At 40.4% G+C, this 18430-nt stretch overlaps 1 protein-coding gene across 2 annotated transcripts in view; it reads right to left on the bottom strand.

The window, feature by feature from the left end:
• Positions 1–18430, bottom strand: part of lats1 (large tumor suppressor kinase 1) — a 58975-nt gene that overhangs the window by 31731 nt on the left and 8814 nt on the right. For both annotated transcript variants that reach the window (XM_018094273.2, XM_018094274.2), the window contains exons 3-5: positions 18073–18217; positions 12033–13507; positions 936–1518 (exon numbers count right to left, since the gene is read on the bottom strand). In XM_018094273.2, the coding sequence (XP_017949762.1) occupies positions 936–1518; positions 12033–13507; positions 18073–18217 (2203 nt within the window). The remainder of the gene's footprint in view (positions 1–935; positions 1519–12032; positions 13508–18072; positions 18218–18430) is intronic.

Below are 18430 nucleotides of genomic sequence, written 5' to 3'. Positions count from 1 at the left end.
TTTTACACAGCAAATAATTCATTCTACCATTTAAAATGTTATTCTTGAACCAACAAATGTACTTTTTTTTTTAGTTGTAATATTGGTGTGTAGGCAGCAATCACTGTACCTCAGTCTGAGCTTTCAGAAGGAGCCAGCGCTACTCATTAGAACTGTATTCAGGTAACCTATTGTTTCTCCTACTCCCATGTAACTGGAGGAGTCACAAGCTGTACTTGGATTTCTTACTATTGAGTGCTATTCTGATATCTGGAGCTGCTATCTTGCTACACCTTCCCATTGTTCTGCTGATTGACTGCTGGAAGTGGGGTTATATCACTCCAACTTGCAGCACAGCAGTAAATTGTGACTGAAGTTTATTAGCGCACAGGTCACATGGCTGTGGGGCCCTGGGAAATGAAGATTGTGGTTAGCCCCATGTGAAATGTCAATTAAATATAAAAAAAAAATTGTGTTTTTGAAAAATGGATTTAAATGCAGGATTCTGCTGGAAAAGCTCTATTAACTGATTGAAAAACGGTTTTGAAAAAAGAAAAAACAAAACAAAAAAAAAAACACGTAATCCCATGATAGTATTCCTTCAAAATACTTTTATATGAAAAGATAAACTAGCCTTTCTGCTCATCAGTGAGCAATGCAGAGTTTCCAGGGACTAAACAATTCAGGCACTTAATGTCTCTATCAATTAACGATGGTTACTGGACTGCTAAATACATACAGATTCATTTCCACAAATACCTTTGTTCAAGTATACTTTTTTATTTCTGGAAAGGCAGATTGCTAGTGTTGCTAAACTACAGTTTCTGCAAATTGTATTTTATATTTTTTAAACAAACTGATTTTTATATTTTATAAATGTAATATGTTACAATAATCAGTTGGTATGTAGCATATTACTACAATATAGGCTTACTTAAATGAATTTGCCTGCTTACCACTCTGATAGTATTTTGAGTCATGTGTCCACCGAAATCCAGTGCAGAGGCCAAAATCAGTAAGTTTGATATGGCCATCTCGGTCAATGAGAATATTGTCAGGTTTGATGTCACGGTGTATGAAATCCATCTTGTGTACACTCTCAACAGCACAGGTGAGTTCAGCTATGTAGAAACGGGCCAAGTCCTCAGGGAAGACTCCCATTCGGATTAGCAAACTCATCATGTCTCCACCAGGAATATAATCCATGACAAAATACAGATTGTCTTTATCTTGAAAGGAATAATAGAGTCGAACAACCCACTCATTGTCAGCCTCAGCAAGGATGTCCCTCTCAGCCTTTACATGAGCCACTTGGTTTCGAAGAAGAACATCTTTTTTTCTCAGGGTTTTCATGGCATACAAAGCATTGGTGTCAGTCTTCCTAGCAAGGCACACCTCTCCAAAAGCCCCTATGCCGAGAGTTTTGATTTTTACAAACATGGACTTCTCCATCTTGGCCCTCTTCAGACGGATATAATTGGATTCTTTCTGGCATAGCATTTTTCTCATTTGGTCCTGAGCTTCCTGTGACAAGCCCACCTAAAATAAACAAAACTACATGAGAAAAGCTTGAAACACTGATCAAATAATGAAAAAAGTTCAAGAGACAATCAAACATTCTTTAAGATTTTAGTATATTTATTCAATATAATTTGCTAAAATGTAATATGATGCTGAATATGTCTGGGGACAAAAAAATCCATATTTTAGAGGGGATCGCATATGCAGACTGTGTTATTATTGTTTGTCAAATTTTTTTTAATAAAAATAAATTTCCATTTTAGCATTGGCATGAATGTTATATATGTTTATCACATATGGAAAGCTTCTATAACACCTGGAGGTAGCTACACAGTTCTAAACCAGTACAGGTATTGGACCTGTTATCTAGAATGCTCAAGACCTGGGGTTTTCTGTAATTTGCATCTCAAAACTTTAGACAAAATATGCAAGCCCCTTATACCCTTAATGGGACTGCACTAGGCAAATCCATAATGGAGAAGGACCTTGGAGTCCTTGTAGATAATAAACTTGGCTGTAGCAAGCAATGCCAGGCAGCAGCTGCAAGGGCAAACAAGGTTTTGAGTTGTATTAAAAGGGGTATAGATTCACGGGAGGAGGGGGTTACTCTTCCCCTTTACAGAGCACTGGTAAGGCCCCATCTAGAATATGCTGTTCAGTTCTGGTTTTCAGTGCTCAAACGGGACATTATTGAATTAGAGAGGGTCCAGAGAAGGGCAACTAAGCTGGTAAAGGATATGGAAAGTCTCAGTTATGAAGAAAGACTGGCCAAGTTGGGTTTGTTTACACTGGAGAAGAGGCGCTTAAGAGGTGGCATGATAACTATGTATAAATATATAAGGGGATCATATAATAACCTTTCTAATGTTTTATTTACCAGTAGGTCCTTCCAACGGACACGAGGGCACCCACTCCGTTTAGAAGAAGGGAGGTTCCGTTTAAATATTCGGAAAGGATTTTTTACTGTGAGAGCTGTGAAGTTGTGGAATCCCCTCCCCGAATCAGTCGTGCTGGCTGATACATTATATAATGTTAAGAAGGGGCTGGATGGGTTCTTAGCAAGTGAGGGAATACAGGATTATGGGGGATAGCTCTTAGTACAAGTTGATCCAGGGACTGGTCCGATTGCCATTTTTTCCCCCTCTGCGGCAAATTAGAGAGGCTTCAGATGGGGTTTTTTGCCTTCCTCTGGATCAACTAGAAGTTAGGCAGGTTATATATAGGCATTATGGTTGAACGAGATGGACGTATGTCTTTTTTCAACCTAACTTACTATGTTTCAAGCAATTACCTTAAAGGTAGCCATACAAGTTACACTTACGATCTTTCCTCGTTTGTACCCTCCACTAATGTCTAATATGAAGGTGCTATTTTATTATTACGGAGAAAAAGGAAATCATTTTTAAAAATTAGTTATTTGCCTAAAATTAAGTCTATGGGAAATTTGGAGCTTTCTGGATAATGGGTCCCATATCTGTATAACAACTGTTCCCTCTTGTCACTTTACAACTAAAAAAAAAAATAAAAAAAAAAATCTACAAGTGGCAAATAAGTAGCAGTCATTTTATTAATCTGGGGCACAAGTGCAAGGGCACTTGTATGCTCACATACAGAGGAATGCTGGGGAATGCTGTTCTCTGCACTGAAAAAAAAAAAAAAAAACTGGCACTGGGTGCAGACAGCAGCATTAGAAGGCACAGCAGAGCCCCAAACGTACAGTCTTCCTTAAAGGTGAACGATAGTGAAAATTAAAATTTAATATAAGCTTCATCACACTGAAATTAGATACTTTCTAAATATAGAAAGTATCTATATCCCCTTCTTAGCATGTCTCTTTATTTTCTCTTCACACAGGCATTGGGGGAGGGGGGTCTGATTTTAAATGACAGATCCAATGTATCTTTTAGAAGGGCTCCTTTTGCCAAGATGATGATTTAGAGCTCACTCTTTAAAGAAGAAGAAAATGCTAAATCACTGGACGGTGCCAAATATTAAGCAACCACCCCCCAGTGATTGTAACCGCTTACTTGATACCACTGGCTGGTGCTGCTATATGTGAGAAAATCTAAAGCAACTGGACTTGTTGAGTAATCACTGATTCAATGATTACTTAACAAGTCCAGTTGCTTTAGATTTATGTATACTAGACCTGGATGTATACATATGTATATATATATATATGTATACCATGACCTGGATGAATTAAAATCTTTATAGTTATAATGTGAGCAAGCGTTCCTCTTTCTCCTGTCTACTTTCTTCAGAATTCCAGGGCCAACTCATGTGCAGTTGATTGAAAAAGCAGGCTTTTTTCATTAGTAGGCTTTTTCATCTACTGCGATTGCATACACCCCGGCCGGTGCAGTTTTCTCCTAACAGGAGCACTAGCCAGGGGTTTCAAGTAAGTGATTTCAATCACTGGGGGCGTGCCTAATATTTTGGCATATATTCTTTCTTCTCCTGCCCCAGGAGCTGAAAAGACCATTTATTAGTTGGGTTGCCAGATATTTTACTGGCAAAACTGATGCTTTGACGCCAATGTTATTAATAGGGAAGGAAGATAAATATATAGAAATTGCATTATTTTTCTCTTTAGAAGTTGGCAATCCTTTTGACTGAATTATAGGTTTTATATTTTTTTTTATTGTTTCTATATACTAGACATAAACACACACATTTTTCTTTTCTGCCTCAGACAGCAGTAGACACACCCGACCCTAACCCCCCCCCACTCCCAAAACCAACCGTACGCAACTCGGCTTCTGCACACAAACACCATTTAAAAAGTTATATTGCAATTAATTAATTCTGGCATTTAAAATTTTATTTTTGAACTAGACAGTCAATATGGAATTAGAAAACGACATCATCAAAATCAAGACTTTATGCGAGAGACCACTCCAACAATACTGCAGAAGTGCTCACAAATACTGTAATTTGCCTTATTTGGGGCCACCTTAACTTCTCTGTGCTTGTCATCTGATCTTGTTCTACCTGATCTTTTATATCAGTTGTACATTTTCTTAGAGCTTCTGGTTATGCAGATCCTGCACCAGCCCGCTACTGTGTGTTTTTCTTCTTTTTGACTTGAATTTTTGCCTGATCTTGGCATCAGGAATTCAAAAACAACTACCTTGCTTTGGGGGCACAGAGAGCAACATCCAAGGGGTTGGTGAGCAACATGTTGCTCACAAGCCACTGATTGGGGATAAGAAGGTTCCCGGTTGGTTCTTCTTGTGTGTTATTAAAAGAGCGTCAGTAAGGATTGATGCCATCAGGGGGTTTTCCTGCTTCACAGATAACTGTGACCTGTTTACTTGGGGTTCTAGTATTGCAGAATGTTACAGTCAACTTTATTTCAGACCTTACTTTTCCACCATCATCTTTGGTTCCAGATCGGAGCCACCAGACTTACCCCAGAAGAGAGAACTTGCATAAGGTCTGCTGGTCTGTGCATCTATTGTGGTATAACTGGTATTTTGTCAAACTTTGTCCAAATGCCAGCGCATCTAGATTAGAAGGGTTAGTCTTTCCTGGGCATTGTCAACTTTTCCCTAGTAACTCACACAAGGACTATTTAGATAAAAAGTTTCCCTTTTTTTTTTTTTTTACTCAACTGCAAAACCAATTTCATTCTCTATTTTACCATGCCTAATAGCATATGTGCATTTTTTTTTCTTTGTTGGCCTCGTTGTACCTAATAAAAGTTTAAGTAAAACTAGCTAACTCAAAGGGCACCAATTATTGAAAAATTGTTTCCCCCACTCTCATGAGTACAGGCTAATAAAGCCCACTCTCCGGTAGGAGGATACAGCATTTCTTTATATAAATTGGAAAAAAGCTGTGGAAAGAAATAAATGTGGTCAGTAACCAAGAAAATACCTCCTTCAGTGTCATGGGTTTCTGTTATGCCAAACAGTGTTAAAGGACCAAAAATAAAAAGCAGTGAAAAAGTCCCAATGGTCATTAAGCTAGCAAAAGCAAACTGAAGAGAACAGTTTCTCACAAGACTCACGAGCAGCACACCAAATAGAATACTTTAAGAGTTTACCATTAAACCATTGGGTGTAATAAGTTGCAGACTATACTATTTGCATTAAAAAAAAATCAAATGGTATACAGTGGTGTGAAAAACTATTTGCCCCCTTCCTGATTTCTTATTCTTTTGCATGTTTGTCACACTTAAATGTTTCTGCTCATCAAAAACCGTTAACTATTAGTCAAAGATAACATAATTGAACACAAAATGCAGTTTTTAAATGAAGGTTTACGTTATTAAGGGAGAAAAAAAACTCCAAATCTACATGGCCCTGTGTGAAAAAGTGATTGCCCCCCTTGTTAAAAAATAACTTAACTGTGGTTTATCACACCTGAGTTCAATTTCTGTAGTCACCCCCAGGCCTGATTACTGCCACACCTGTTTCAATCAAGAAATCACTTAAATAGGAGCTACCTGACACAGAGAAGTAGACCAAAAGCACCTCAAAAGCAAGACATCATGCCAAGATCCAAAGAAATTCAGGAACAAATGAGAACAAAAGTAATTGAGATCTATCAGTCTGGTAAAGGTTATAAAGCTTTGGGACTCCAGCAAACCACAGTGAGAGCCATTATCCACAAATGGCAAAAACATGGAACAGTGGTGAACCTTCCCAGGAGTGGCCGGCCGACCAAAATTACCCCAAGAGCGCAGAGACAACTCATCCGAGAGGCCACAAAAGACCCCAGGACAACATCTAAAGAACTGCAGGCCTCACTTGCCTCAATTAAGGTCAGTGTTCACGACTCCACCGTAAGAAAGAGACTGGGCAAAAACGGCCTGCATAGCAGATTTCCAAGGCGCAAACCACTTTTAAGCAAAAAGAACATTAAGGCTCGTCTCAATTTTGCTAAAAAACATCTCAATGATTGCCAAGACTTTTGGGAAAATACCTTGTGGACCGACGAGACAAAAGTTGAACTTTTTGGAAGGTGCGTGTCCCGTTACATCTGGTGTAAAAGTAACACAGCATTTCAGAAAAAGAACATCATACCAACAGTAAAATACGGTGGTGGTAGTGTGATGGTCTGGGGTTGTTTTGCTGCTTCAGGACCTGGAAGGCTTGCTGTGATAGATGGAACCATGAATTCTACTGTCTACCAAAAAATCCTGAAGGAGAATGTCCGGCCATCTGTTCGTCAACTCAAGCTGAAGCGATCTTGGGTGCTGCAGCAGGACAATGACCCAAAACACACCAGCAAATCCACCTCTGAATGACTGAAGAAAAACAAAATGAAGACTTTGGAGTGGCCTAGTCAAAGTCCTGACCTGAATCCTATTGAGATGTTGTGGCATGACCTTAAAAAGGCGGTTCATGCCAGAAAACCCTCAAATAAAGCTGAATTACAACAATTCTGCAAAGATGAGTGGGCCAAAATTCCTCCAGAGCGCTGTAAAAGACTCGTTGCAAGTTATCGCAAACGCTTGATTGCAGTTATTGCTGCTAAGGGTGGCCCAACCAGTTATTAGGTTCAGGGGGCAATTACTTTTTCACACAGGGCCATGTAGGTTTGGATTTTTTTTCTCCCTAAATAATAAAAACCCTCATTTAAAAACTGCATTTTGTGTTTACTTGTGTTATCTTTGACTAATAGTTAAATGTGTTTGATGATCACAAACATTTTGTGTGAAAAACATGCAAAAGAATAAGAAATCAGGAAGGGGGCAAATAGTTTTTCACACCACTGTACATTTAGTTTATGGTACTACATTCTTACAGTAAAAGGATTTAACTGCCAAGCAAGTAGTACCTACGTGCTGCACAGAAAAGGTTCTCTCTCTACAGGGGGGGCTTTTGGCGCCACTGCAGAGAGTCAGATGTCCCCAACCCAACTGTGTCTGCTGTTAGGCGTGGCCCTTACAGCCCCCCAGCTCCTACCTGCTAGACTCAGCAATCCTGGGTCCCTCTAGTACACAAAAAACAGTAAGTGGCCTTTCTTTACACATGTACTCACATTTACACACACACACACACACACTAACTGCAGCTTTTTTTTGTTTTGCCCATATTCACCCACTTCACATACACAAGTGTACACACGTGCATACACAAATACATGCTTTTTTTTTTTAGTTCTTTATTTTAATCACATAGTCTTTTTTGTCCCCTAAAAACTACACTGCTCAAAAAAATAAAGGGAACACAAAAATAAGACATCCTAGATCTGAATGAAATATTCTTATTAAATATTTCGTTCTTTACATAGTTTAATGTGCTGACAACAAAATCACACAAAAATTTTTAATGGAAATCAAATTTATCAACCCATGAAGGTCTGGATTTGGAGTCACACTCAAAATTAAAGTGAAAAAAAAAAAAAAAAACCACTACAGGCTGATCCAACGGAGTCACACTCAAAATTAAAGTGAAAAAAAAAAAAAAACACTACAGGCTGATACAACTTTGATGTAATGTCCTTAAAGGACATGTCAACCCCCCAACCAAAAATTTTAGCAGAGAAAAGCCTCGCAGTACTGTTTAAATACCTGCCACTCCTGTCCCTCAGAACAAACACTGAAGCTGCAGCGAATCCTTGGATTTTCTCTCCTTGCAGAGCTGGATAACTCCCTCTCCCCCCTCCCTTCAGAATCTCCTTGTCTGCCTGGCGTGGTGCACATGCCCAGTTCCAAGCCGTTTTTATGAGCATGCTCACTTGAGATGAATCTCTTCTCTACACAGCAGATGATTGAACTCTTTAACCACGCCCACAGTCAATCCTCCAATGAGCCGATCGCATAGGCATTGTCTTGCAAGCTTAAACAGTGTTAGCAGTTAAGAGTTTAATTTTAAGGAAAAAGCTGTCTGTACAGCTTTGTTTAAAAAAAGCATAAGCTTGAAAAAAAATAAATCCTTGAAGAGGTCAGGCGCGCGCTCTCAATGACGTCACCAGGCAAAATGGCTGGGTGACAGGCAAAACGGAGCAGAAAAGAATGAGGTGGTGCAGGCTGTAGGAGGAGATTGAGGGAGCGGCACTTATGCAGTTTAAGTGGGGGTAAGGCACCCTATCCATTAGAAGTGAAATTAAAATTAGGGTTGACATCTCCTTTAAAGGAGAAAGAAAGCTAAAAACTAAGTAAGCTTTATCAGAAAGGTCTATGTAAATACAGCCATAAGCACTAACAGAAACGCTGCACTTCTCTGAAAAACGATTAGTTGTGTCTGTAATTCCTGTGCCACAGACTCGCAGCTTTCCCCTCTCTGCTGCTCCCCCCTCCCTCAAGAACTCACTCCACCCCGCCCCCAGGAATCTGGATCTGAGCCAATCAGCAGGAAGCTGACTCATAGTCTTACTAACTGAGCATGTTCACTTAGTCTGGGTGTCTGTGCAGGAGTGAGGCATTATGGGAACTTTCTTTACACAGCTCAGCGTTTTTTTCTTCCTGTTCGGCTGCAGATCTTCTGAACATGTGAAATATTGGTAGACTTAAGGGCACTATTGAGACAACTGAAGGTATGCCTGCAGCTTGAGATTAACTCTTTATTAGCCTTTCCTTCTCCTTTAAAACAAGTCAGAATGAGGCTCAGTAGTGTGTGTGGCCTCCACGTGCCTGTATGACCTACCTACAACGCCTGGGCATTCTCCTGATGAGGTGGCGGATGGTCTCCTGCGGGGTCTCCTCCCAGACCTGGACTAAAGCATCCACCAACTCCGACAGTCTGTGGTGCAACGTGGCGTCGCTGGATGGAGTGAGACATGATGTCCCAGATGTGCTCAATTGGATTCAATTCTGGGGGAACAGGAGGGCTAGTCCATAGCATTAATGCCTTCGTCTTGCAGGAACTGCTGACACACTCCAGCCACATGAGGTCTAGCATTGTCTTGCATTAGGAAGAACCCAGGGCCAACCGCACCAGCATATAGTCTCACAAGGGGTCTGAGGATCTTATCTCGGTACCTAATGGCAGTCAGGCTATCTCTGACGAGCACATGGAGGGCTGTGTGGCCCCCCAAAGAAATGCCACCCCACACCATTACTGACCCACTGCCAAACCGGTCATGCTGGAGGATGTTGCAGGCAGCAGAACGCTCTCCACGGGGTCTCCAGACTCTGTCACATGTGCTCAGTGTGAACCTGCTTTCATCTGTGAAGAGCACAGGGCGCCAGTGGCGAATCAGCCAATCTTGGTGTTCTCTGGCAAATGCCAAATGTCCTGCACGGTATTGCAGGGCCCACATACCACTCTCATGGAGTCTGTTTCTGACCGTTTGAGCAGACACATCCACATTTGTGGCCCGCTGGAGGTCATTTTGCAGGGCTCTGGCAGTGCTCCTCCTGTTCCTCCTTGCACAAAGGCGGAGGTAGCGGTCCTGCTGCTGGGTTGTTGCCCTCCCACGGCCTCCTCCATGTCTCCTGAGTTACTGGCCTGTCTCCTGGTAGCGCCTCCATGCTCTGGACACTACGCTGACAGACACAGCAAACCTTCTTTCCACAGCTCGCATTGATGTTCCATCCTGGATGAGCTGTGCTAACTGAGCCATTTGTGTGGGTTGAAGACTCCGTCTCATGCTACCACTTGAGTGAAAGCACCGCCAGCATTCAAAAGTGACCAAAACATCAGCCAGAGAGCATAGGAACTGAGAAGTGGTCTGTGGTCACCACCTGCAGAACCACTCCTTTATTGGGGATGTCTTGCTAATTGCCTATAATTTCCACCTGTTGTCTATTCCATTTGCACAACAGCATGTGAAATGGATTGTCAAGTAGTGTTGCTACTAAGTGGACAGTTTGATTTCACAAAAGTGTGATTAACTTGGAGTTACATTGTGTTGTTTAAATGTTCCCTTTATTTTTTGAGCAGTGTATTTGTTTTGCAGTGTGGAAAATTTGTGGCTTGGTGCAGGAAGACCTCCTTACTTATTTTGGATTCATCAGAATTTGTAATTTCTGGGGGCCTTTGTACAGTTAAGGGGTCTTACACCATATTACACTGCCAGGTGCTCTGTTTGCAGAAGCTAACGTGGCAGGTGAGAAAATTAAATTTCCACCAATTGTTATTTGGGGTCCCATACATAAGATATACTTTGGTATATCTATGCATATTGGGATCACACTGTTCAGTAGTCCTCTGATATTCATATTTAGGTTGAACTGCCTTTGCATATAAGAAACTGTGCGAGATTTATGCAGCAGATTGCAAAATTTTTAGGCGATTGTTAGAAATGCCGACAAGTTTAGGAAAGCTTTACAGTTTGGTAGTTTGAAGTAAAAAGACGTGCACCCATTTTGGATTTAGGGGATGTGTACATAAATATATGGTACTTGGTGGTCACCATACTTTTTTGCAGCTTTTACTACACAAGACTGGTGGTGTGTTTATGAATTAGTGTGAATTTAAGAAATAAAATTAATATGCACAAGGTATATTTTGGGGTTTCTACATGTTATGTACTTTTGATAAACCTATATAAATAGGTTTAAAAAACTATTAAGTGGACCTTTGGTGTTTTATCTGGTTACCTAGTGACCTGTAGAAGAAAATATGAGCAAAGCAAACGTCTTAAGGTGATTTTTTGAAATGTCATCAAAATCACCAACTTTAGGAAAATTTTACAGTAGTATGGAGTAAAATGACATGTGTACCCATTTTGGATTTAGGGGATGTGTACTTTCCAAAAATATATATGGCTCTCTGAGTGAAAGTAGCTTTAACCCCACATAAAATGCAGTAAATGTGTTGATTTCCCAGTAAGTGAAATTACAGAAATGATGGGGTATTTTCATTTTTGGACCCCTATAAGTCACATGTTTAGGTAAACCTATGCACATTGGGCATCAAACTGTTCAGTGGACCCTGGCATTCATATTTAGGGTGTTTTATCTGGTTCCCTAAACTGTAGGAGACAGGATGCTATAAGACTGCAAGTTTTGAGGTCATTTTTCTTTAAAAAAAAAAAAAACGATACATTTTAAGAAACATTGGAGGAGAAACTTGACTGTAGGAGTGCCTGTAGGATACCTGTGCAAGCATGGGGAAAACAACTCACAGATAATGCCCTGGCTGGATTTGAACGTTGAAAACGTTGTGTGGCATAATCTTGATAAGGCTTATACCTCAAAGCTACTTGTATACAATAGCAATATGTAAGGTTAACTACGTTTTAAGTCCTTAGTGGCTTCTGGTCAGTATCATCCTAAAAGATAGCAGTCTAATGTAAGTAAGTACACGTTTTGCGACCTGTGATATAGATACCACATGGGGAGGTCAGATTTAAAAGCAAATTAACTGAACAGTTACGTCCCATATGCCCCCCCTCCCACGCTGAACTATTCCTTTAATGTAATCTTAAAGTGATACTGACACTAAAAAAAAAACTACTCTTGAAAATATAAAATGTATTTAAAAGTTACCTATAGGTTATGTTGATTGTTTTTCACTAATAGGGCTGCTTTTGTAAGCACCCCCTCTTCTCCCCTGATAATCATAACCAAATATTCCACTAAACAAGCCAATATGAATACATAAAACACAACAAACAAAAGGCACACTTACCCGCATCATTTCATTTTCTAGTTGCTTCTTTCGGTGTAGACGCTGGTGATGGGATTTCAGTATATTCTCCACATGTTGTTCCATGAAAAACTTGAACGCTTGTGGTGAATAACTCTGAATTTGTGACTCCCTCCTTTCTTCATCTCGCTTGTTCCTTCTAACTGGCACAGGAGATGTGGTTATTTGTTTTTTCTCTGTGATGCCTGTAGTAGGCTCTGTATTTTTCTCCATTTCCTCTTGGGTACATGTGGATACACCTGCAGCATCCTCCTTGCTTGATTTTAATCCAGGTTCATAAACAGTAGTGTTTTGCTGTAGTAAATGTTTTGGATAGGGTGGTGGTGGTCCTTGGTAATTTGGTGCCTCTGCAAGTTGCGCTGAAGTGTTATGTGACACACCTTCCTGAAAAGGACCTGGCTGTACATTCGGTGTCATCCAGGTAGGATGAGTGGGTGCCAATGCAGTCTGTAGTTCAGGTTTTAAAACCCTAATGCTTTTTACAGGCTGCTGAATAGGAGAAGGAGTGACTGCAGTCACAGTAGTGGCAGAAGTCTGTGTGTTAGTAGACAGTGCCTGCCAGCTTGCCACTGGATTATTGAAAGAGTTGGACCTAACAGGAATATTAGTTTGCCAAGACAGCATGTCATGGTTACTCCCAGGAGCTGACTGTGTAGACGAAGCCTGAGGCCAGGAAGTTGGGTGACCTGGCAAGCTAATGTTGTACATCTCTAAATTGTGACTGTTTCGATTTGATACAAGCATGGAAGGGGGCACATTGCTATTATTGTAAGCATTAGATGATAAAGGTCCACCGCTACCACTTTGTACCTGTAAAGTTGTAGTGTTTGGACCATTAGGTATAGAGTAGGGTGGAGGAGGCTGCCGACCCCCAATATTTCCACCTCCCTGATTTGTTATGAACTCACTTGATCCATTACCATTCTGCATCCCTGACCTTCCAGAGTATGCAAACTTGCTGTTGTTAGAGGTCTGCATGATTATAGGTTGCCTACCAACAGGAACAGAATTTATGGCTCTTTGCCCTTGAGACTGTGTATTAACTGATGAAACTGGAAAACCCTCTTGCCTACTTCCAGATGGAATAGAGTTCATTCGTGGTATTAAGAATTCCATATTGCCAGAATATCGCTTTGGCTGAGGCTCCCAAGATGTTGGAGGAGGAGTTGTACCTTTTGGAGGAGGCGTTTGTCCTCTAGGAGGAGGGGGTGGTGGTGTTACACTCCTCATTTGAGGAGGGGGTGGTGGATTCACACGTTGTCCATTAACAGGAAGTGCTTGAGCAAAGGCAGAGAGCCCTGAACCTGACAAAGGTCTGCCCATTTCTGTTTGGGAGCTGGAGTTCTCAGAGGCATAAACTACATTGTCAGACAAAGGAGACACAAGCCTTTGAGGGATCAAGGATTCCTTAGAACCCTTCCAGCTTTGCCTACGATTCACAGGATTCTGCATGTTGCCTAAAAGTTTAGGGGGAAAAAAAAAAAAAGATTGTACAATAAGTTATGCCTTTAATAACATACTTAGAGTCATAAAACTTCACAATTAAGGATTTTAATATTTTACATATAATAAATAGGTGGTCAGTAAATTATGAAAATGCATAAAAAAAGGATATTTATAAATAGTTTCCATATGGTGCAAGCATATATCCCAAAAACAAGAACCATTGAATCTACAGTAGAGAAGGACGTAACACATTGCACACTGAAACAAATTACTATGCCATTAAAGGCATCAAACTTAACCTGAATGTAATTAAAATTGTACATCTGTGTTAAAATCACTTAAAACACCCTCTACCACTACACCTAGTGCAGATTACCACAGTCTACTAACTTGTTATACAATGCGGTAAAACCCCAACTTTCACATACACCAGGGCAATCCGTCAAAATAGTGTAAATTCCAGGAAAATTTACATACTGGAAAGGGAAGAGACGCAAATTACATGTGTGGGACGATAAAAAGGCGTTGTCAAACTTTAGGCTTTACTGTAATAAAATTCTTATTGTAGAATCTTTCTATAAGCATAACTACTACGCATGGGTAGTAACATATGAAATTAACTTGTACTGTTCACATACGGGTTCCAATGTGTAATTCAGAATAATTTTTTATACGCTTGTTTAACGTGCACTAAATGAAACAGCACTGATATCATCCAAGTAAACTTTCACTGTCCACATATGGATTCCAGTCCAGGAATCAAAATATATTGTATATGTATTTTAACCGGAGGTGATGTTTCAGACACACTTGCTGTCACATCAATTTGATCTTGAAAGACTGTGGCTAAAACTGTACTGGCATTATATTATAATCAATAGTTTCATATTTAAAAGTTGGGTGGAACAACTTCCCAAGTTTGTTGTTTGTGACTGAACAACTAAAATTGACCAGCTGTTTTTCAACTCTATTTATAATTTTGTCTTGACATTATACTACACCATATGCAATATTACTTCATACTGAAGTATTCTGCCTCAACACTTAAAGCTTCTTAAAGGAATACATGGGAAAACATGTTTTTATCAAAACGTATCCGTTTATAGAGCTCCTGTTGTAATCCATTGAGCTCAGGTTTCTCCTTTTGGCTTCTCCAATCTGAGCACAGCTCTCTTGACAGACAATAAAACTGACCAATCAAGGCACAGATGTAGGCAGGGCTGGGGAGATATAAGGCTGATGCCACACGTGGTGTAGGGCTGATATTTTCGGCAAGCGGAAAAACGCTTGGCGAAAATTCAGCCCTACGCCTGCTACTTGTGCCTGCAGCCGAATGAATGGAATACACTCGGGTGCAGGCACATGTAGCCAATATATGCATGAAAACGCGAGCCTTTTGCGTTTTTCCGCTTGCCGAAAATATCAGCCCTACGCCACGTGTGGCATCAGCCTTACAAACTGAAGGAACTGCAGAAATGAAGACTGATAGATACAATTTACAGTCTGTGGATCCTTCTTAAGAACCTCCCCAACTCTGAACTTTTGCTGATTTTATCCCACTCCCACAGGTACTAGACAGTACATGTTCTAAAGGATGAATCGCTAGCTCAAATTAAATAGTTTTTTGTCCCCTGGCTTCTGTAATATCCCATTCATCCTTGGTCTCTTTTCCCCTGAAAAAGCAAATTGTGCTTTTAAATATTTTTTGTTGTCTTTTGCACTTTTTTTTTTCTTACTTTTTTCATTGGAACCCTTATGAGACTGTATAGCTGGCAACCAATGTTGCGTTTCAGTGTCAATGTTAGAGGGCAAGGGCAAGTAAGGTCATGATACCGTTCCCCACAAACGACTGCTTTCTAAGCTAAGGTATATTGGTGTTAGTGAAGTCGTTTGCACATGGATAGAAAACTGGCTACAGGATCGGGTACAGAGGGTGGTTGTTAATGGCACATTCTCTACTTGGAGTAAGGTTCTTAGTGGGGTCCCTCAGGGTTCTGTACTGGGTCCACTTTTGTTTAATTTGTTCATAAATGACTTAGGGGAGGGTATTATGAGTAATGTATCAGTGTTTGCAGATGACACAAAACTCTGCAGACCAGTCAATTCTATCCAGGATGTGACATCCCTGCAGCAGGATCTTGACCAACTGGCAATCTGGGCAGCTAAGTGGCAGATGAGATTTAATGTGGATAAATGTAAGGTCATGCACCTGGGATGTAAAAATATGCAAGCCCCGTATACCCTTAATGGGACTGCACTAGGCAAATCCATAATGGAGAAGGACCTTGGAGTCCTTGTAGATAATAAACTTGGCTGTAGCAAGCAATGCCAGGCAGCAGCTGCAAGGGCAAACAAGGTTTTTGTATTAAAAGGGGTATAGATTCACGGGAGGAGGGGGTTATTCTTCCCCTTTGGTAAGGCCCCATCTAGAATATGCTGTTCAGTTTTGGTCTCCAGTGCTCAAACGGGACATTATTGAGTTAGAGAGGGTCCAGAGAGGGTCAACTAAGCTGGTAAAGGGTATGGAAAGTCTCAGTTATGAAGAAAGACTGGCCAAGTTGGGTCTGTTTACACTGGAGAAGAGGCGCTTAAGAGGTGACATGATAACTATGTATAAATTTATAAAGGGATCATATAATAACCTTTCTAATGTTTTATTTACCAGTAGGTCCTTCCAACGGACACGAGGGCACCCACTTCGTTTAGAAGAAGGGAGGTTCCATTTAAACATCCGGAAAGGATTTTTTACAGTGAGAGCTGTGAAGTTGTGGAATTCCCTCCCCGAATCAGTCGTGCTGGCTGATACATTATATAACTTTAAGAAGGGGCTGGATGGATTCTTAGCAAGTGAGGGAATACAGGGTTATGGGAGATAGCTCTTAGTACTAGTTGATCCAGGGACTGGTCCGATTGCCATCTTGGAGTCAGGAAGGAATTTTTTCCCCTCTGCGGCAAATTATAGAGGCTTCAGATGGGGTTTTTTGCCTTCCTCTGTATCAACTAGTAGTTAGGCAGGTTATATATAGGCATTATGGTTGAACTTGATGGACGTATGTCTTTTTTCAACCCAACTTACTATGTTACTATGCACCTGGGATGTAAAAATATGCAAGCCACTTATACCCTTAATGGGACTGCATTAGGTAAATCCATAATAAAGGAGGACCTGGGGGTCCTTGTAGATAATAAATGTGGCTATAGCTTGCAATGCCAGTAAGCAGCTGCAATGGCAAACAAGGTTCTGAGCTGTACTAAAAAATATACAGATTTGCAGGAGAGAGTAATTCTTCTACTTTACAAAGCATCAGTAAGGCCTAATCTAGAATATGGCATGTAGTTTTAGTCTCCACTGCTCAAACAGGATATTAATGAATTACAGAAAATCCAAAGGGCAACTAAGCTAGTAAAGGGTATGGAAAGTCTCTGTTATAAATAAAGACTGGACAAGTTGTTTATGGTGGAGAAGAGGCCTTTTAAAGGAGATAAGATAACCATGTATAAATATATAAACGGATCATATAAAAAAAAAAAAAAAATCGCCAATGCTTTATTTTCCATAAGGTCCTTCCATCAGACATGAGGGCATCCATTCCAAGGCTCCATCTAAATATCCAGATGGATTTTTTACAGTGAGAGCTGTGAAGTTGTAGAATTCGTTCTATGGTTTAGTTGCACTGGCAGATATATTAGATTAGTTGAAAGAAGGATTGGATGGCTTTTTAGCAACGGTTTTTTAAAATTGCTCTTAGTACAATGCTGATCCAGGGACTGGTCCGATTGCTATTTTTTAATCAGGAAGGATTTTTTCCTGCCCTCTGAGGCAAATTTCTCTGATGGTGTTTTTTACCTGTCTCTGGATCACCTAGCATTCATACAGAGATTTAACTTGATGGGCATGTGTGTTTTTTTAACCTAAATTACTACTTACTCACTTACTCCTCCCCCTCCAGTAGTGCTGCAGGACTGGCAGTCCAACCCTATTTGAAAACCTTTTTATTCATTACAAAGCCGAAAGATCACACATTAGTTCAGAACTACATACTATATACATCCTAAATGTCAGCTTAAAGGAGAATGCAAGTCAAAATTTAAAAAGCATACTGCCCAATAGTCGTCCTATTGTTTAGTAAAAACGCCACACTTTTGGCTCACCTAATCAAATATTTACTCAGTCACACTTACTTCACATTTTCTAGAACAGGCAGCCATCTCTAAAAAGGTATTCTCCCTTCCTTTCCCTCCTTGCTTCATACTGCACATGTGTTTTATTCCCTCCCCCCCTCCCCTCTGCCAGATCCGCTTCTGATTGGCTGGGCATTTGTAGCTCAGAACAGGAGACAGGATCAAGTTACACACATGCTCAGAGAATAGGAAGGCTGCCGCTGGCAGCCTACAGGAAGGGAAGAGAGATTTCATTGATGTCACTGTAGTCTTCACACTGCTGTAGGCTGCCAGCACCATATCTCAGAGAAGCAAGCAGGGATCTGGGAATTTAGATATGCAGTAAGTACTTAAAAAGAATCAGTTTGGAGATAAACTATCTTTCAATGTCAAAGACACAGATAATAGATTTTACCTGGAGGTTTTATGCTGGCATTGAGAGTTCTTGCAGCAATGTGAGGTTCTTGGTACATTTCAGGATAGTTCATCCTGCTGATATATTCAATGGCTGCTTCAATGCTGCGGCTATTAGTTTGCTGAAGTGCTCTGATAACCATATCCTTATTAAAAAAAAAAAATTCAATAAATGTAAAAAACAAAGACAAGACAAAACAAAACAAAAAAAGGAGGAGCATTTACAGTAAGGAACACAAGTATTTAAACACCCTACAATTTTGCAAGTTCTCCAACTTAGACATAATGCAGGGGTCTGAAATTCACACTGTAGGTGCGGTGCATTCCCACTGTGAGAGACAGCATTTAAAAAAAAAAAA

This window comes from Xenopus tropicalis, chromosome 5, assembly GCF_000004195.4.
Source record: "Xenopus tropicalis strain Nigerian chromosome 5, UCB_Xtro_10.0, whole genome shotgun sequence".
NCBI classification, from domain to species: domain Eukaryota; kingdom Metazoa; phylum Chordata; class Amphibia; order Anura; family Pipidae; genus Xenopus; species Xenopus tropicalis.
This window is presented reverse-complemented; position numbering and strand designations above follow the sequence as displayed.